This window comes from Anabrus simplex, chromosome 3 (assembly GCF_040414725.1).
Source record: "Anabrus simplex isolate iqAnaSimp1 chromosome 3, ASM4041472v1, whole genome shotgun sequence".
Taxonomy (NCBI): Eukaryota; Metazoa; Arthropoda; class Insecta; order Orthoptera; family Tettigoniidae; genus Anabrus; species Anabrus simplex.
In genome coordinates, this window is record NC_090267.1 from 343,900,525 (window position 1) to 343,922,208 (window position 21,684).

Below are 21,684 nucleotides of genomic sequence, written 5' to 3' on the forward strand. Positions count from 1 at the left end.
TGAAACCGATTGTATTCTTTGAATCCGGTCGTGCACCTCCAGGACACGTGTCTTATGTATTGGTAGTGTTGAAGAACTGACGAAGGACAATTTGTTGTTGTTGTTACAAATCAAAGTTAACGCTAGTGGTAGTAGACCTTTACAAACCAAACGCTTAATGAATATCTTTCTGATAGTAGGGAAGAGAAATGGAAAAACAGATTGCGGACTTACAGATTAGAGCTCAGTCAGCGGTAAGCGTGAATTCTTTCCCTTATTATGAAGAAATAAGAAATTCGTTTTTGCAGAAACTACCTTCATTATTTGTGTTTTACAGGAAAATGAAATAAAGTTCCTTACCCAAGAAATCGACAATATTAAAAATGGATTCAAAAGTGGTTGTACTGTCTTCAGCGATGATGAAATCCCAAAGGAAGTTTCCGACATGCTGGTACAGAATAACAAGTTGAAGTATAGACTAGAAATATTGAAAAAAGTAAGTAAAACCGCCGGAGGGTTTTCTTTAAAGGATGTTTTATTAAGCCTTTAGAGACTGGTTAAATTATCTAATCCTCTTCTAGTGGAGAGCTGGTCCATGTCACAAAACATTGTAGTTTGTATTGGTATAGCATGAACTTATCATTTCATTTAGGATGTTGCAGCCTGGAAACTCGTCATAAAGAACTGAGTCATGTTATGAGTTATTAACATAATTACCTCCTTGATCATTCAATCTGAAGCTATTCTTTCCTTCTGTGACATGCTGTGTCTTCTGTGAAGGACATACTGCTTAGGGACATTCTCCAGTGCTTATTCTGGAACTATCATTGCTGTTGAAAATGCCATATCATAGTATAAGTGAAATATCCAATGGTGGAAATAAACTAAAACTTTACTAACAGGTTTGGAATACAAAGGCGCAACTCACACCACGTCGCTGTGCACAACGTAAGTCTGCCAACTTGTGTCCATCTAGTAACAGGACCATTGGTCTGGATTGATTAGATCTGGCTAGTGATCAGATCATTGCGTTGGATTGGTTAGGTCCGGCTAGTGACAAGACCAGTATGCTCGGAGCAAGCAAAAGGGGGTGGGGGGTGTGCTGGCCCACATGCCTTTAATATCCCCTAGTATTGGCTTGTGACAAGACCATTGATCCCACACTTTCACTTTTAGATCTCTGTTACAAAGTCCACAGCAACTGTGAATTTCACTTCTTTGGTACTTATTGTAGTAACATCACAGACACTTCAATTACTTCCAGCACACATCACGACAGATCACTTTCAGACTCCATGGTTTCATTATTTTTACGGAATGTGACAGCAGTGGACTATGCATGATGCAAGCTTTATCGGAGATGATGGAAACTGGCAATATGAATTTTATAACCTAATAGAATTTATCACGCGCCATAGTCCATCGCCTAACTATGTACCAGCATTTCCATTGGGTGAGACACAATGGGATAGTACGTCACTCACAGCAATGAAGTAAAATGAATTCTGTTACCAACCCGCGCACAAGAAATACACAACTGCCCAGACCAATGGAGGTGTCATGTGGGATACTAGAGGCCTAGGGCCGCTTTGCGGTTTCTAACCTGGAGGCTTATTGCCCTCAGACCCCCTTTGCTTCAGTCAGACCAATGGTCTAACCAGTCCAGACCAATGGCTTTATCACTAACCAATCCAGACCAATGGAGGTGTCACGTGGCATACTAGGGACCTAAGGCCGCTTCGCGGCTTCTAACCTGGCCCCTTTGCTTGATCGAGACCAATGGTCTAACCAATCCAGACCAATGGCTTTGTCACTAACCTACCCTAACCAGTCCAGACCAATGGAGGTGTCACGCGGGATACTAGATGCTTAGGGCCGCTGCACGGCTTCTAACCTGGGTCTTTTGCCCCCAGACCCCCTTTGCTTGATCCAGACCAATAGCTTTGTCACGAGATTCGTAAATTCAAAAGTAGCGCCGCTGCACTAGGACTAGTTCTTTATATGAACAGTTGGCAGCTCTGTCCACCGCACGATCAAGTCCTTCACGAGACGCGAGTGAGAGAGAAACAAATGACAGTGTAATCGCGCCTAGATGCATGCGCTGGAAAATGTAAGTTGTTCTGAATTTTTGAACAAATGAAATGTTCACATTTCAGAGATTGACATAGTGTTCATTTTCATTTTTCTATATGAGTAAGAATAATTGTAGGGATGGGTTGGTGAGTCCCTGGAAGCATAAAGGATCTCTCCTTTCAGTACTTTAGGTATCGTCTCACATCATTTTTACATGATTTTCTCCTTAAAAATTCCCCCCCCCCCTGCCAGTAAAGTGCAATGAATAAATTGATACATTCCACACTGGCAGAAGCATTAAATAAAAACACTGGCTGCTTAAGCCTAAGACTGAAGACTGTTGGCACTAGTTCAGATTCAGCCTCGGCTTTGCGTAATAATTCTTCATTCAATAAATTTGATCTCTTCTAAGGAGTAGGCCTACAACAAAATCTCTAATATCTATAATGCAAAAGAGTACACCATGTAGTTGTTGTTGACCTAAATCTAATATGGAATGTGAAGTAAATTCTCTGAAGCTCAAACACAATTTGCCCTCAATAGAAATGTTAAAACTTGTAGATATTAGTTGATGGTATCAAACTGTCTTTTCTTAATTGAACTGATGTAGGCCAGTCATTTTAATGAGACTTGGATAAAGAAGCCAATCACTGCTAATTTACTTAAAGGTGCTCTTAATTAAATGCTGTTAGGTATATTCATGGGAGTATGAGGAACAAGCTGAGATGCAAAAACTACTGTGATACAGTTGCACAAGATTTTTTTTTTTACTTTACATCGCACCGACACAGATAGGTCCTATGGCGATGATGGGGTACGAAAGGCCTAGGAATTGGAAGGAAGCGGCCGTGGCCTTAATTAAGGTACAGCCTCGGCCTGGTGTGAAAATGGAAAACCACGGAAAACCATCTTCAAGGCTGCCAACAGTGGGGCTCAAACCCACTATTTCCCGATTACTGGATACTGGCCGGACTTAAGCGACTGCAGCTATCGAGCTCGGTACACAAGATATAAAGACATGAATAGCCTAGTAGTGTGCTAAATATGATTAGGACAACACATGTCAACAGAGAAGTTATGACATCATAGTGTAAGATAAAGATAATTAATACCCATCATCATTTCACAACTCCAGTTTCCCGGGTGTGGTGTACAAGTGCTCGCCATCTCCTGTCTTCATACATCTTCTGATCCAGTACACCCTCCCATTTGTATCCTCTCTCCTCCACATCTGATCTTAAGCAGACCCTACACGGTCAGTAATACTGATCAGTAATACTGAGTCAATAATACTGACAGTACGCATCAATATTGTAGCGACCTTACACGATCATTATTACTGTCAATATTTTGGTCAGTACCAGTGCACTAGCTTACCATTGCGGTATTCTCACTTTACAAATAAAGTCAATAACTACGGAATGAGATTTATAACAGGCAATTGTGGTATTCTATCAAAATGGATCGTAAAAGACGGGCATTTTGTAGTTATCATATTAGTACTGCACGAAACGCAGTTTAAACGTAAACGATGGATTAAAGATTGGCTTAGAAGAGAAGAGTATTCTCATATGAAGTGTTGAGGGAAACAATATACCGAAGCAAAAGATTATCAGAACTATCTCCGAATGCGTGAGGGTACTTTTGCGAAATTACTATGAATGGTAGAGCGTTTTGTAATAAGGTAAAATACAAACATGCGGTGCTGTTTATCGGTGGCAGAGAGATTAGCGGTGACAGTGAGGTATCTTGCAACTGGTATAAATGTTGAAGATTTAAAGTTTTCCTCTATAATGTCACCAGTTTTCATCAGTACAGCAGTTGTGGAAACATGTAAAGTATTGTGTTACGTTTATTCTGACAGCGTTTCATATAGCTCGATAAACTTTTGCAATAGGCCTACTTGACGGTCCCACAAGCACCTCTACTTGGTCTTGCTGAGAAACGCATTTGTCGTCCACCGCTGCTCCATTGATACTGACAGAAATAATGACAAGCGCACTCACACGGTCAGTATAACTGTCAGTATCCCCACCACTCTACAGTACTGACGCTCGCAGATCAGGAAATCCGGATCTGCTTCAGTACTGGCCTTCATTCCATCATTCCAGGCCACACGCGATCAGTATTACTGTCAGTATTTTTCGGTACTGACAGTTTTATTGACCGTTTAGGGTCTGCTTTACAGTCTCTATCCAACGTTTTCTTGGTCTTCCCTGTGGCCTTCTTCCTATGAGATTAAGGTCAAAATATTTTCTGGCAGGTCTTTCCCTGTTCATTCTCATTATGTGCCCATACCACTGAAGTCTGCGTTTCTTTATGACACTGATAATAGGAACCTCAATACCAACTACTTTCCTATTCACTTCATTTCTGATCTTGTCCTTTCTGGTTGTTTGGTTCATGGTTCTAATGAATCTCATTTCAGTTGCTTGGATTCTACTGAAGTCTTTGTTTAGTAAGGTACATGTCTCTAAACCGTACGTGAGGATTGGTACAAAGTAAGTGTGGTACATGATTGTTTTCGCTTTCTGTGGTATTTTGCAGTCCCGGAGGAGATTTCTGACTTGGCTGTAGAAGTTCGATGCTTTCTGTGTCCTGCTGAGTATTTCCTGCCTAACAGTGTTGTCTTTCGATATTGTGCTTCCGAGGTACTTGAAGTGGGAAGCTGATTCAATTTTTGCTCCTTCCAGGAATATATTTGAGCTTGTTCCTTCCCTGTTGATGGTCATTTGCACGGTCTTTGTTTTGCTCATCTTCAGTACAAAATTTTTGAATGTGTTATTCCATTCATTAAGTTTCTTCTGAACTTCAGCTTCTGTCTCTCCCCATAAAAGCACATCATCAGCAAATACCAGGGCGTATGGTTCACTGTCCATTTTCTTGATAGATTTGATGACCTTGTCCATTACTATTACGAACAGGAGTGGTAACAGAGCACTTCCTTGTTGGACACCTCTCTTTGTTTCAAACCATTTTGATCGTCCGTTGCCTATCTGGACACAGCTGTAGCACTTCTGGTATAGCATCTTGACTTTGTCACTTAAGTACTTTGGAACCTTTAGGTATTCCAGACATTCCCATATCTTATTTCGAGGAACACTATCAAACGGGGTAACATTGGACATATGTTTTTCACATTCTTCATTACAATACTAAAACTGCTCACTCCATGGGGAGAAAAATTGCTGTAATACCTTCATCATGATCTTAACTTACTGCTAATGTTATTATCTTCAACAAATTAGCGCATTGAAATTACAAATATTTTTTTATTAGTGCCCTATGTTACCCCTTAAGGATATGGGGGCCAATGACCTTGGATGTTAGGCCCCTTTAAACAACAAACATCATCATCATCATTGGACATGGGTATAAAAACACATGATAGCTGTCTGTATACACTCTCTGGAGTAATTTTGGAGATGCTAGTATAGAGAAAGAGGTCAGGAAAGTTAACTACGAAACAGATGTTAAATTTTAAATGAACACACAATAATCGTACGCTTAATAATTATAATCACATAAACCACACACAATAAATCAAGGTAAAGGTTACTGGAGAATGTTTTCAGGGAGGATGTATGAGTGCGTTGTTTAGGCCGAGGATCTTTGCTAGCAGCACTTGGTAGAGGTGTCAATCTTCTCTTGGCAGGCTTACTGGTGGTAGCAGTTCTCGCTGGTAATACTTTTTCCAGGCTGAACATTCATTTTCTTTCTGCCATTTGTCCTTGTTGGAGTCTCACAGTGCAACTTTTCAAGAATATCTACCACAGCAGAGGAAGCAGAACTTTCAAGCTCTGTGGTACCTTTACCGATCCTCTCTTCTGGCATCTGCTTGAGCACACACTCTTCATCCAGAGAATGTATTCCGGATTATATAAATTTGTAGAATCTCATCCTCCTTCATGTAATCTGGACATAAGCTGGTCCAATAGTGCGGGAAAACAGAGATCTCACAAAATTATCTACTAACTTGTTAATTAACAACATTGGAATGAGTAAAACATAAATTTAAAATAGCATTAATGCTAACATTGATGCTTTCACGGCCCATACTTGTAGACATGATATGGGCTTTTGAGCTTATGCCGTGTCAAGAAAACAAGGTGAAACTCTTAATTAATGCTGCAGGATTTATTTGTGGTAACCGTTCAAAGTTACACCCGAAAAATTGAACCTCCATTATTAGGAAAACCAATGTTTGCATAAATTTCATTACTGTTGCAAATTTGTCTTAAACATATCAACAATGTATCTGTGGCATAACATAAATTATTCTGAGCTACAAGAGGTTGATACAATAGTATAGAAAGTTTGACATATCTTTCAATAACAGTAAAACAATGCTGGATCCTTCTTTACCTCGAAAACAATAACTGAACACAACAGGAAGTGATGTAAATTCAGTAGTCGTGTTCTAGCAACGTGACAAAGCTAAAAGTACCTTTTGCTATGATGAATCAGAGACCAGAGAAACAAAAGAAAGATCTGCATTGTGTCCAAAGTTACCCCGTTTGACGCTATTAAAAACCAAGCACATAAATGGACTTCCATTGATTTCTTTGATTTTAAACCAGAAATTAATGCAAAAGGGGACGAGTTTCTTCCAAGAAGGGTGTGGCACATGGTTTCCTTACCACTTACTGTAATAGAATGTCTTAAGATCTTCTACATGCCCAACTGCGTACAATGGAAGCAATTCAGTAAGAGCAAAATTATTGTTCTGCAAATCTTGTTTATGAAAGATGGTCCTGTTGAAAGTCTTACACTATTAGTACACCGTATATTCTGTGAAACATTAAGTTCATGGGAAGATATCCAGTTGCATACTTCTTTGGTCACTGTAAATATGCTTCACGAGTCTTATGTAATGCACACTTTGAGTCATGTTTTTCTGGTCAGAGAACAAAGACACAATAATTTTGCACCTTAAAGGAGACCAAAACAAAAAATTCAAATTGCCTCAAAATCAAGGAGTGTCATCGGGCATTGTTCAACTATATATTTGCTTTTACTCCAGTAAACCAAGGAAACACGAGTAGCTCTGACGTTGCTGTGCTGTAAGCGCTGAGTGAGCTATCCGCTCCATCCGGGTGATTGTTACAATACATGCGCTGTCAATCTTCCATTTATTTGAAGAGTTGTTTATTATAATCGAGTGCAATGACTGTTTGTCAGAATGCCTACCTGCATTGTGTACAGCTATAACAACACGACGAGTAGAAACCGAAACTATGGAGAGAGAAACAATACATTTCCATATATTTCCAAATCGAAATCAGTAGGTTTAACATTTGGGTAGAATTTTTCAAGAGGAAACATTTTTCTCCCCGTAAGGGGGATGCTGTGTGTTCATTGCATTTTAAAATACAGACTATGATGAAACGTAACTTTTGAAAATGAAAATGAAGTTGATGCCTACAGAAAAGCTACAGGGTCCAAAATTGTTCCCTCAATAAGATTCTTAGGAATGCAAATTCATACGGAAGCTGCTTCACAAAATACACTGTGAGCGTACTCATCGGTAACTAAAAAGAGCAGGATGGAAAGGTATGAGACTAAAAGGCAAGGGAGTTTGTTGACACAATAGTAAACAAAAGTGATAACGATAAACATGTACATGACGTTCAGAATTTAACGAGTGAAAATATTCTACCAAACAAATGTAGATTAGAAATACAGCGTGAGTCAGTAATTGAAATAGCTTAAAAAAATACGTAGACGTTGCAACTTCTGGCCCAGCCTTGAACAGTGACATAATGGTAGTCCGGCTCTGCGGTGTAGGAGGCAACGCGTCCGCCTGTCACCCGGCGGCCCCTGGTTCGATTCCCAGCTGGGTCAGGGGTTTTTAATTGTAAATGATTAATATCCCTGGCCTGGGGACTGGGTGTTTGTGTCATCCTTAACGTTCCTTTCCTCGCATTCAACACACTATAGAGCGCTCCAACCTTAAAATGCAGTACAGCAGTAATGGGATAATTCCGTCTCTTTCCTTCTCCCATGTTTTGCAGGTAGCGTTGTCTTACTCCAATGCAGCGGGTTTGCCAAATATCCGTAAATCAGAATGTTATCAGTTAAAATGGGTGAATTTTGTGTTTTGTACAGAATTTCAAGGCACATTTGATGCCGTTAACAAAAAAATGTAAAAAAAATAGTGTGAAAATTGTAATATAATAGAAAGTTATGGCAAATGCAGAATCTTCATTGCATAGAACTTATCATGTCATAAGTGCTATTTTATATTCATTATTTTCCTAATTTTTTCACTACTGGTAAAGAAACATTTCAGGTCGATGTAGATAAGTTTATTTTCAAATTTAAATGATAACAAAATGCAGTATATGTGTTTATTTTCAGTCATGTCCAGGGATTTTTATGTGCAGGCACGAAAAAATCAGTCGCTGGCCAGCTTCTTTCCTGTTGAATTTGCATGGGGGGTGTCAAAGCAAGGCAAATGGACTTCAGATATGGAAGTTATTTTTAAAACAATCCTGAAGTTCTTATCTTGCTTAGTTCTTAATTTGTGACAGGAAGAATGTCTCCTTGAATTTTGGTTTCGCGCGTGACTCGGATGGCTGGCTGAAGTACCGGTAGTAATCCCAAACATACGCTTTTAACATTTCCATACAGACACATGCAGTGCAATGCTCGTTTTGTCAGTAGTATGTATAATAGTGATTAAATACATATCAGTGATGTATGTACAATTCTTGAGGGCAAGTGTTTTTTGTTTGTGTGGTTTGTGAGTTCATGCTCATGCGTGGGGATCTTTGTTCGAAGAAAAAGTGCAGAAGGATGTACAATGGATCGTCAAATTAAAAAGAAACGTTCCGTAGTTCAAAGAACAAAGGCAGAAATGTGTACACGAAAAAGTCAGTCGCTGGCCACCGTCTTTGCTATTGATTTGGCATGGCGTGGTTAAAGCGAAGCAAACGGTCTTCGGATATAGAAGTTATTTTAAATCATACCTCGAGTCCTTATCTCGCTTATCTCTTAATTTATGACAGGGAGAACGTCTCGTTTGTTTACATTTCACGAGTGACTCACTCGGCTGGCTGGTTGACTGGCCAGTAGGGATCTCCCAAACAGTGAGCATTTAAATATACACACAGTCGTGTGCAGTGGTGTTCATTTCATTAGTATTATAAGATTGATTAAATAAAGATCAGTGATAAATGTATAGTTCTTGAGGACAAGTGGATTTTTGTGTAGTCTGTGTAGTTGTGAGTTCATGCTCGTCCGGGGGGGGGTTCGTAGTTCGAAGAAAAAGTGCAGAGGGATGTACAATGGATCGTCAAATTAAAAAGAAACATTCCGTAGGTAAACTCATTATAATGAGTGTCCTGGATTATTTTTTAAAGACTATGAATGTGAGTAGCGCTGTCAGTGAAACGGCTAAAGCTACAGGTTGTTCCGAAAGAACAATCTATGCTGTAAGGAAGGAACACACACATGGTCCTTTGCGAACTTCTGCTAAAGAAAAAAAAAAAAGCAAGAGAAGGACGGCAGAAAAATGCAAGGAACATTAAATATGATGAAATTGTGCAAAGTGGAGTGCGTCGGGTGGTTCACTCTCTTTTATTTACTAACATACCACCAACATTGAACGTGATTTTGAGTCGGGTAAATGGAGAAGATTCTTTGCCACGATTTTCCAAAACTACGTTGTATCGCTTCTTACATGATAAAGGCTTCCGTTATTTACGACGGGGTAATAAAGCGGCTTTCATTTAAACCGATGAAATTATTAATTGGAAGCACAGATATCTCAGGGAGATAAAACGTTTGAGGGCACAAAATAAAGCTGTAATTTACACAGGTGAATCGTGGGTAAATATTGGGCAGAAAGTGACAAAAGAATGGAAGAATACGACAGTGAAAAGTGCACGGCAGGCCGCCATTGAAGGGGTGAGTTTGGGACTTACGCCACCGAAAAGCCGAGGACCGCGATTCACCTTTGTCCATGCGGGTAATGAACATGGTTTTGTTCTAAATGCTGAACTAACATTTTTATGCCATAACAACACGGCGGACGCCCATGAGGAAATGACTGGTGAAATTTATGAGAAGTAGTTTTCGGAACAACTGTTGCCGAACACTTCCGAAGGTGCTGTGATCGTGGTGGATAATGCTGCTTATCTTTCCCGTAAGTTGGATCCTTTGCCGGTGGCTTCTTGGCGAAAAGATGATGTCGTACAGTGGTTACGTAAAAAACAAATATATTTTGAGGACGGGATGCTCAAGTGAGAATTATTGCACATCTCTTCCGAGCATAGGGCCCTGTATGGTAAGCAGAGAATAGATGAAATGGCAAAAGCGGCAGGTCGGCAGATTCTGCATCTCCCGCTTTATCACTGTGAGTTAAACCCTATTGACATGGTGTGGTCCCAGGTGAAAAACTACATCCGGTATCATAACGTATCCTTCAAGAAAAATGATATGGAAAATTTAATAACCGCTGCATATAAGAACATTAGGTGGACAATTGGGCAAATTACGTGAATGAAGTAAAGATAAATGAAAGAGATTTGTGGAAAGCAGACGAATTACAGGATGATCTCGTTGATGAACAGTTTTTAATAAGACTTTCTTTATTGTCCGGATCATCCTCAAGTTCATCTTCCAAACCCGGTTCATCCAAAGCGGGAATATCAGGCCTTGCAGAAATGATAGAAGATGTACGTCAAATGTCTGAGAGCAATGACAGTGATTAAGGTATGTTGTATTATTTTACCATCCTACAAATATCAATCTATGAATGAACTTAAAATTACAAAATTACATACAAAAAATGTAGAACTGTGACGCCCCGTATGAGTCACACTCGAGCGTGATCTTCACGAGTTGATTTTGCAATAGCGCGCTTCATCTATGCTGTAATGCAATTTAAGGTTGGAACGTTCTATACACTTCCTCCATTCCAATTACACGCAGATTCATATCACATGATCACATGGTTCAAGTAGGGGCAAAAGATCTCTATAGGTCAACACCCCGAACAAATAGCATTAAAAAAAATGGTGTTTGAATGACAGTTTCTATGAACCAGATGAAAGTGGCATTGAAAGTGATATTAGTGATGTAAAAATAATATATTTTCTATATTTATCATTAACAATCTTAGGAACCTCTCACATAATTCTACTATTTTAATTTACAACTTTATGCCCACGTAGTTGCCATCAGGTTACGGAAATGTGTTCCTTATTGTGTGGACAACGCATGATGGTACGTCAACTCTGTTCTTTTTTTACCAGTCGCAGTCCATGAATTTACCCAGGAAGTGAACTGTTTGTAACAAATAAAATGCCGAGTTCTGTTTGATAGATTTAAAGTTGTCAGTAAAAGTTTCTTTGCCCGGTTCCTTGTTTTTAAACTCATGTTATGCCTAGTCATTATTAACACTTGGTGTGGTCTAAAATAAGCATTAAAATGAGGGATTTCCTGTTATTTCTGTGATTTCACTGTGTTTTCATTGTCTTAGTTCACAACATCATGGTGGTACACTCATTACATTTACGCCAAATTTGCGTACCAGCTCAGCCTATAGTATTTAGTGTATCCGTGTCAAGATCGCTATCTGAATGGACATCAGCAAACGTTCGTTTTGGCTCAAACTAATGCAGATGAATGTTATTTACATCCATTATAAGTCAAAATAAGCCCACTAACAATGGCAACAGAAGAAAACGGCACTAGAGGCCTACTCTAAATCTCTGAGTTCTATTTTCTAGAAATATAGCCACCCATTCAGTCACTCTTTTGTCTAGACCAATTGCACTCATATTTGCCAGTTGTTTCCCATGATCTACACTATAAAATGCCTTACATAGGTCAATCGCGATACGGTCCATTTGACCTCCTGAATCTAGGATATCTGCTATATCTTGATGGAATCCTACAAGTTGAACTTCAGTGGAATAACCTTTCCTAAACCCGAACTGCCTTCTGTTGAGCCAGTTATTAATTTTTCAAACATGTCTAATATAATCAGAAACAATACTTTCCCAAAGCTTACATGCAATGCATGTCAAACTGACTGGCCTCTAATTTTCAGCTTTATGTCTATCACCCTATCCTTTATACACAGGGGGCAAGATATACATAACACATGTTTTTCAAAAATTTTTATTCTTCCCACATCTAGGTCTCCTTAAACACATTCCTTTGGTATTTAAAATTACTTGACACTGCTACACTTTTAGTATAGTATTGTGATCATTTCACCATGTGCAAATTCTGTTTCAGGCTGTTGCAGAACAAGAAAGTAAATGTGTAGAATCTGTTGACAGTATGATTCGAATCCAAGGAGCATTAGAGAAGGTGTTTGCTAGTGCCATTGAAAAGGCCTACCCTGATGTTCCAGATCCCCCAGTTATTATTGCTCCATCTCCGAAGTTTGGCGACTACCAGTGCAATACGGCTCTACCACTCACGCATCTCCTTAAGGGACAGGGTGAGATTACCATTACATTCCATGTTTGACTTAGCAGATCACTTTTATTTTTGTCTTTATTGGGTAAATCAATTTCTTTCAGTTGTCTGACTAATATAATAAGAATGTAGTATGTGTTCTTACATTTCGTTTTTGTTGCAATTTTGAGCGGGTTGCCAGCATACAGCTTGCAGACCGAACGTTGGAGAGCATAACAGTTTGTAATGAATATGAATGTATGCATGACAATATACATGATGTGGAGACGATATCTATAATTTTTAAAAGTTTTGTCTGTTTATCAGTTGTTCCGTTCGAACACAAAAGCTGCTAATTCAGTTCTTATGAAACTTTCCATCCAGAATTTCCCTGCAGTAGATTTTATGTCAATCCGTTAAGATAGGAGATTAGAAATAACATACCGTATAATCCCGAATACCACCCACACTTCCTTTCCAAAAATATTGCTTCTAAAAATTAGGTGCAGGTCTTATTCAAGCCATTCATTTCGTGGTGCGATACTTCATGCATATTTTAATGTTAATTTTTTTAGTGTGTTTTAGTTTTAAGGGTTGGCTCTGGATTCAGCCACGTCTTCTGATAGCGTTTGTTTGAAAGTAACAAGTGGACATATGTATACCGTATTGTTCTCTCACATGTATTTCATGTGATAATGGAGAGTAGTGCGTATAAATGTGTGTAAAGCTTTCCTAAAAGTCGGCTGTAGTTTATAAACTCACGAAATTGTTTCTAAGTACAGAACAGCCCTGAAATCAAACATCGGCACACTCATGGTTGCTGTGATTTGGCAACTGAGTTTCTCAGTGCGCACTCCCTCTACCCCAAACACTTTTCTTTTACCAGAAGCGCTCAGCGGTAGTCTCGGTCTACAGTCTTTCTTAGAGTGCCACATGTAAACATGAATTCAACAACGCGTTATAAAGTTATAAAGGAAACTGGAATTATCGGAAATCATGCCACCAGTGGGAAATATGATACAGATGAATCTTAATAATTAATGTTATTTGCTATACGTCCCAATAACTACTTTTACGGTTTTCGGAGACACCGAGGTGCTGAAATTTAGTCCCGCAGGAGTTTTTTTCCGTGCCAGTAAATCTACCGACACGAGGCTGACGTATTTGAGCACCTTCAAATACCACTGGACTGAGCCAGGATCGAACATGCCAGGTTAGGGTCAGAAGGCCACCACCTCAACCGTCTGAGCCACTCAGCCCGGCAGATGAATCTTGTATTCGAGATTGGAGGACGAAGAAATATTTTCTTTTAAACAGTAGTGGTGATCTTAGAGCTTTCTGCAGGCAGAGTGCACAGTTTCCTGAAATTGAAAAGGATTCTGTACAAATACACAACAGAAAGGGAGGAATTGGGATACAGCATGTCTACAGAAATGTGCCAATTAAAAGCATTAGAAATTGCAAAAGAACTTTCTAGACCAGACTTTAAAAGGAGCCGAGGCGGATCAGAAATTTCTATAAGAAGAATGGACTGACCATTAGAAGGCATACCAGAATTTCACAGTGTGTTCCCACTGCCTATGAAGAGAAACTCTTTTTCTTCCAGTGCCATATAATTTGGTTGTGAAAGAAAAATACATATCTGCTTTGCCAAATTGGAAATGCAGATCAGATGCCCATGTATTTTGAAATTCTATTGGACGGTACTGTGAGTGTTAAGGGGTCAAAAAGTGTTACCATCAGAAGGTGTACAGTAATGTTATGTACACTTGCCAGTGGAACTAAACTTGCATCGTATGTTGTCTTGAAGAGACAGGTGCTTCCGAAAGGAAATCTACCTGTTGCTGTTATCGTCAGAACTCACTCAAGACTCCTGTTGGGTGGACAGTCTCCTATTGGAAGACTGGCTGAAATGTGTTTGGCGACGTCGCCCTGGTGCATTGCTTGGATGGAAAAGCTTGCTTGTTATGGACAGCTACTGCGGTCACACAACATAAGCTGTGAAGAAGAAAACCAAGGATGCAAAAACCGATCTAGTAATAATTTCGGGTGGATTGACTTCTTTGTTACAGCCGTTGGATGTCTGTGTAAACTCTCCGTTCAAAGCAGCCCTGAATCAGCTGTATACTGAGTGGGTGGCAGCTGACAATCGTGCACTGACATCAACTGGTAGTATTAAGCGCCCGGAAGTTCAGCTGCTTTGTTCATGGGTAAAGAATCTTATCTCTGGTGGCCTCGTCCGGAAAAGTTTCCAGAAGTGCATTATTTGTAATGCTATGGATGGTAGTGTAAATGACACGTGGGAAAGTGATGTTCAAAGAGATAGAGTGAAAGCTCCGAAGTTGGTACTTCTGGTGGTGAATGAAATGTTGACTATCATTCTGTGATTGATAACTTTGTCTGTGTGTGTTTTAAATAACTTATTGGGTATTATTTCAAGGATACTTAAAAACTGTCTGAAACTATTTTAAATTCATGAAACATACGTAGTGAAATGACCTTCTTGTTCTGTAGCAAATATTGTAAATAAATTTGAGTGAAATTTTTATTCTTTAAAATATAGGATGCAGGTCTTATTCAGGGACGGGTGGTGCTTGGGATTATACGGTATATATAACCTTGAGAATATTGCCTATCAGCTGGAGAGAAGCAAACATGGAGTTCAAAGACATCCGTTTCAGCCAACATATATCACGTCCAGGTCGACTGTGCTTGTCTCATCACTCGCACTTCACTGCACGTGCGTTCACTGTGTTGGTTTCTCGATAATAGTAGCGGTTGCATTTGATACTTTCTTCCCTTGCTGTGTAGAATCCAAAGCAATTCAAACTCTTTTAACGTCCTTCACATGCACACTGACTGCAACATTCTGTTTTTTTTTCTTTCTTTTTCCTGATTGTTGCTTTAATGAGATCTTTGAATTTAATCACCTTACACCCATATGTACAATAACACTAGTAATGAATAATAATGTTATTGGCTTTACGTCCCACTAACTACTTTTATGGTTTTTGGAGACACCGATAACTCTAGCACTGCATAAGTTGTTGTGATACTTCAGTTTTATTTTTGGACGGTATCGCTTTAAGATGCCAGTAGTATTTCATGTTAAATTGTAGACATTCTTACTTTTGATTGCAACTTGTTTAATGGAATCCAAAGCCAACCAAAGTACGTAATTCTAGCACCACACATGTTGTTTCGAGACCTCAGTTATAGTGGTGTACTACTTGGAGGTGCCATTATTAGCACTTCTTGCCTATCGAGGTGTCATGTTATACAAAGCAGCTTAATTACTGGACGCATACTTTAACTGACATTGGCTGGAGTTTCTGCTGCGAAAGTAAGCATAAATTAAAATCTTTACATTTGTACAGGAGACAGTACCAATAAAACTAATAATGCCATTTATAAAGAAGCTCTCCAGTGACAGGTAATTAATTAAAAAATAAGATTAAAAATAGAGAGTGACTATGGACCAAGGAATACTGGTGTAAAAGGGGGGAAAGTGTAAATTGTGGGAAACAACTTGTACAGGTAGGTGTATATATAAAAATGCTCTGGAAAAGGAGGTAAATGGTTCACAAATGCATATTATTAATTTATAGAGTATTTCACTCTGAATCTATTTACTGTACTTACCTCAAATAAAGGTCCTTGTAAGTTAATTCCTGTACTGTATTAACTGTTGACTACACTGCCTTTGTAATTCTGCTCATCCTTTGCCCAGGAGAAGGTTACTGGCAGGTGGTTAAAAATTTGTGTAATATATTCTTTTAATATACAGTAGTTAGTTTCTTAGAATGGCTTTAGAATTATCTAAGATGCAATATTTTATCTGAATGAAACATTTTAACCTCTTAATTTGGGTATTATCGACATGCTTGGTGTAACCTGCCCTGTGTATTTTTTAGCAGATTATTGTTACACTGCACGATAGGCATAAAAGTTAGTATTATCATTGATATCATTCATATTTGATGCAAAAAATAAGATAAAGGAGTTTTAATTAATTAATTTTAATGTTAGAGTAATTTTAAACCATTTTTACATTAACTGCAAGGTCATTTACCTGGTGGGAATTCGAGTGTTTTGTTCATAAGTTAGCACCTAAAATTAAAATAAATAAAAGAAAGGAATATTTACGAATTACAAATCATGCTAGTGGTATTGTGAAAGATTTTACATTAACTTCACGGTCAGTTACGTCATTTACCTCACTAAAACTGCAGTGATTTGTCTTGGAGGTAATTTTTGAAACGTAAGGGGTTGAGATACTTTCCCATTCTGAGAAGTACATACTGTTTTCTGGCTTATGAACTATCCCCTGCAGCATTAGAAGTTCAATTAGAGTTTTTATCTCAGTTGGATTTGTATCCATCTAATCTCTCGCTTGTGACCGTGGTTTCAAGTCCGGATGAGCTTCTAAAAACTGTTCAGCATACACATTGGTCTGTTCGGCAATAAGTTGAAACATATCATCACCTATGAACTGTTCAAAATATTCCAACACATTGGATTCATCCATATTTACACCACTAGCACCAGAAAATATGAATTTCTGACGTGAAACACCACGCGGCGGGAAAGGTTGAAACATGTCTAACACTTCGCTTTCATCCGATTCGTCATGTTGTTCATCTTGTTCTTCATTCTCATTCTCTTGAACCACCTTCACTATCAGACTCACCTTCAGCTGTATCAAACCACTCATCTTTGGATTTCTGAGAAGATAAGTCGTCACAATCAGAAGATAAGTCGTCACAATCATTCTCTAAGTGTTCAATAAATTTGTCTTCTTCGAGCGTTTCGAACTTACGCTTTGAACTAGATGCTGCCATATTTGGCCTACTGCGGACAAGTAGCACCGTACAGTTGTAAAATATAAACAAATAAACTTGAAAAAGCGTGACATGTAGTATTTGTTGCCATCGCGCAGAAAAAAACATCAATTAAGACGACAATACACGACGCGGCAAAGTAGCTCGTCATACCCAGGAGATATTCGCGGTAAAAGACGTGTACGTATATATTCGTCATGCTCTTTACCCTGTAACATTCAGTGCACGAATATATACGTCATGCCCAGGTAAGAGGTTAATTGCTACTATTGTACCTGTTTTACAACTTTAACACAAATTTATTCCAGATGGAAAACTTCTTACCAGAATAGTCCAGAATCGTTCTCTGTTTACACTTCTTATTTCTTATGATCTCTATTTGTGTTTCAAGCTCATGAAGGTTATAAAAATTATTTTCACCCCCCTCTACAGATGACAGATACCTGCATAAAACATCCACTGCTGCACTTGCATCAGCACTGGTAGGCATCAATTCACTGTCTTCCTCTGCTTCATCACTGTCACTGGTGGGAGACTCGGCTGCTCTTTGCTCAGCAATCAATTCCACACTTCTTTCCTCTGCAGTGATCACAGAATCATTTACCCGAAGAAAATCTTCAGTAGTGCAGTCTGACTGCAACATTCTCCATACATCAGGTAGCAGGCCTTTTTGTTCTTCTTCTGGCTGCTGAGATTCGGGATGATTCTTGAAAAATCCTGCTTTCAAGAAACAATTTGAGACGGTAGTCTGCTTCACAGCTTTCCAAGACTTAGCAGTGAAGTGATCCGCATCCAGCAGTGAAAATTCAAATGATGATGGATCCTTTCCAGCATCCAAAAGGAATAAAATTCGCTGCACCAGGTTCTTCCTATAAAGTGTCTTAAAGGAGTGAATAACCCCTAAATCCATAGGTTGTAGCTTGTTAGCAGGCAGAATTTCTAACTGCACATTCCTCAAATTAACATCCACGGGATGTGCAGGGCAGCGGTTGATGAAATGAAGGATTTTCCTATTTTGCGCACCCATTTTTGAATCCAGAGCAATTAACTGCTTGTGGAAAAGATCTGAGGTCATCCAAGCTTTATGGTTGGCATCGTAGGCAGTAGGTAATGATCGCACATTCTTGAAGCAGCGAGGCTTTTTAGATTTCCTTATCACATAGAGGTGGAGCTTCTCAAAGCCATCAGCATTGGCTCCCTACATCACTGTGAGCCTCATCTTGCTGTGTTTCCCACCATGGCATTTATCTCCTTTTGAATGCCAAAGTCTTGCTGGGCAACACACTGAAAAACAGTCCAGTTTCATCTAGGTTAAAAATGTTCCTGGGTTCGTAATCCTTGGTCAGCTGCTGCAATCTTCTATCGATCCATTCTTCCACAATTTCATCACTAACTGCATTAAATTTCCCAGAAACAGTTTTATAGGTTTATAGGTTATAGGTTTTATAGCCATTGGACGTGCTGAAATTTTCAATGCCAAGAATGTTTGCCGCTTTAAGCGCCCTTTTCCCTTAAGAGCACACCATCAGTTGGAATGCATGCGGCTCTAGAAGTTTCAAACCAACTTTATACAATTTTTTCCATTTTCTCGTATTTGCAGTATGACGCATACATCCTTTTCTTGGAGTTTGGTCTGCATTCTGAAGCACTTGATGTAATGCTTCCTGTTTTTCACAATTGTATTCAGCTTGGATACAGGAAGCTGCAATTCGCGTGCCAATGAAACACGTGTTCCGCAGTACGAATCAACCTTTTCTAATATTCAAACTTTTTCATCCATAGTGAAAGTTTTTCTCTCCTTTTTTTTTTCCATTATTAGCAGGAAAACAATAAAGTAATAACAAAGAAGAATTAACAAATACTCACGACGGAAAAGGAAGATTACGGCAATTCACTTTGACCACTACTCACATAACAAGAATAAAAAAACGTAACAAATAACAAAAATAAATGTGACGAATCAGCGACAGTAACTTTAACAACTCAACAACAAACGCAAGTGTAAAATAGTAACTGTGAAATAACGAACTCGGGCAAGACAAACACTGAATCACTTGATAATATCTCCTTTTTGTGGCTTATGCTGTATTTAGCAATAAAGCAAACACCTGATATCTTCTTTTTCTTCTTCTCCTTTGCGGTTTTGTGGGCACTGCATTTTGCCATTACCCAGATACTGTATGTGCGGTATTATACTACACGTTTTTGATTTCTATTGGTCTTTGTTTACTTGCATTCAAAGGTCATAGGATTATGGTGGAAAGTTTGTGTGTGAGATTTAGAGAGTTAACTCAGCTCGTTGTCGGATTTGAAAATAAGGTTTAGGACGTTGTGGAAAACACCTGATATCAAAGAATGCGCTGCGTTGGTTAAGCGGAAGTTCAATACTGAGAGTTCTAAGAGTTATTATAGACCATGGTTGTTTGATTTGGTCGTCATGCCGTGGTTACTCGAAGCATTTTAGGTTAGTTGCGATGCCATTTTACCTCAGAATCTAAATTTGAGGATTTCAGTACATTGTGAGTCTAGGAAATCTCAGGGGGACCAACAAAAAATGTTGCAAAATACGGGAAAACGTAAAAGCCCGGAATGTAAATGCGAGGGAATACTGTATTTAAAAATTCAGTTATCTTAAAGGTCTGTTTGTATGATTCTCCATCTGTACTGATTTGTACGAGAGAAGTCATGCAGCTGAGCTCAAGGTCACAAATATGAAATTCCTCAGGCTTTGACGAATTTTTCCAATTTGTAACTCAAAATTGCTTGGGTTTACATAATTTTGTTAATACGTTTGGTTTTGGTCAGTAAACGGTCATGGGATATCATGTGAAAAGGAGAGAATACTTATCACTTTAATTAAATGAAGGAGAGAGAGAGAGGTTATAATATAAACTTCAAATTGTGGGTTTACACAAGGCAAGGCATACTAATAATGTGCAGACTGCAGAAATGTGTGGTGTTTAGTGTAATGGAGAACAGTGAAAAGATGAAGTAACATTTAAGAAAAGATAGCAGACTGTGTTAAAAGTACTGATAAGGCTACAGTTTGGTGGCCGTTTTTAGACTTAACGTTTGTCCATTAAATAACACAAGAAATATGCACACATTGGTGTGAAATATGATGTGGTTCAATGCTACAGAAGTTATTGTGCAATATCGAATTACAAAGCTGCCTTTAAGGTACCAGTGTAGCCAAATGATTGAAAGCCAATACAGTAATCTGCCTGTTTGGACGCAACTGCAGTAAACCTTCATTTAAATATTTTTCAGAGGCCTGGACAAAAAAATATAAGGCCTGGTTTCATCAACACATGTTAAATATATACTAACACGTAGTTAGTTAATACGGAGTTAAAAATTTAACATCTTGTTAGGTTTCTTGCGTTTCATCAAACTTTTCATGTGAAATGTTAACTAATCGACTGTTGACTCTCCCATCATTGCGAACTGGTCCGAATCAAGGAGGCAGTGGTGCGAACATGCTGTTTTACAGCGCGCTCCGATGCGCTTTTGTTTGAGTACAGCTGTTAAATATGGCGCGTGAAGTGAAACGGATTCACAATTAAGTATTTATTTATTTTCCACCTAGTTGATACAATGATTGCTTAAGGCAATTTTAAAGGTCAAAAGTGGTACATGTTTCGTATATTATCAACATCTTCAGCCACATAACACTGTTTAGATGAAAAATATATAAAATTGACAAAGTAATGCTTTAGAGGAAGTGTCCTTAAAATTAACATAAGATTGACAAGATTAAAACAAACAAATAGCTCAAGAGAAAATATATAAATTATTTCTACAATAGAAAGCAGTCGTCAAGGAAACACTTGTACAATATTCCATAGAGAAATTGTCCTGATAAATATTCTTTTCTTAATAATTCATGAAAAAAGATCAATTTATAAATTAAAAATTATACAATTTATAAGTAATTATCAAGATTTCTTCATTTCGATAATTACTTATAAATTGTATAATTTTTAATTTATAAATTGATCTTTTTTCATGAATTATTAAGAAAAGAATATTTATTAGGACAATTTCTCTATGGAATATTATACAAGTGTTTCCTTGACGACTGCTTTCTATTGTAGAAATAATTTATATATTTTCTCTTGAGCTATTTGTTTGTTTTAATCTTGTCAATCTTATGTTAATTTTAAGGACACTTCCTCTAAAGCATTACTTTGTCAATTTTATATATTTTTCATCTAAACAGTGTTATGTGGCTGAAGATGTTGATAACATACCACTTTTGACCTTTAAAATTGCCTTAAGCAATCATTGTATCGACTAGGTGGAAAATAAATACTTAATTGTGAATCTATTGAAGTGCGATACGGACCATGAAACTGATTTTATGTAAGTGAAA

General features: G+C 38.3%; 1 protein-coding gene across 1 annotated transcript in view; it reads left to right on the forward strand.

Moving 5' to 3' along the window:
* ArgRS (arginine--tRNA ligase-like protein) overlaps positions 1–21,684 on the forward strand; it is a 129,872-nt gene continuing 108,188 nt past the window's right edge. Inside the window, exons 1-3 of the mRNA XM_067143223.2 lie at positions 1–233; positions 317–475; positions 12,304–12,511. Coding sequence (XP_066999324.2) covers positions 189–233; positions 317–475; positions 12,304–12,511 — 412 coding nt within the window. The 5' untranslated portion in view covers positions 1–188. The remainder of the gene's footprint in view (positions 234–316; positions 476–12,303; positions 12,512–21,684) is intronic.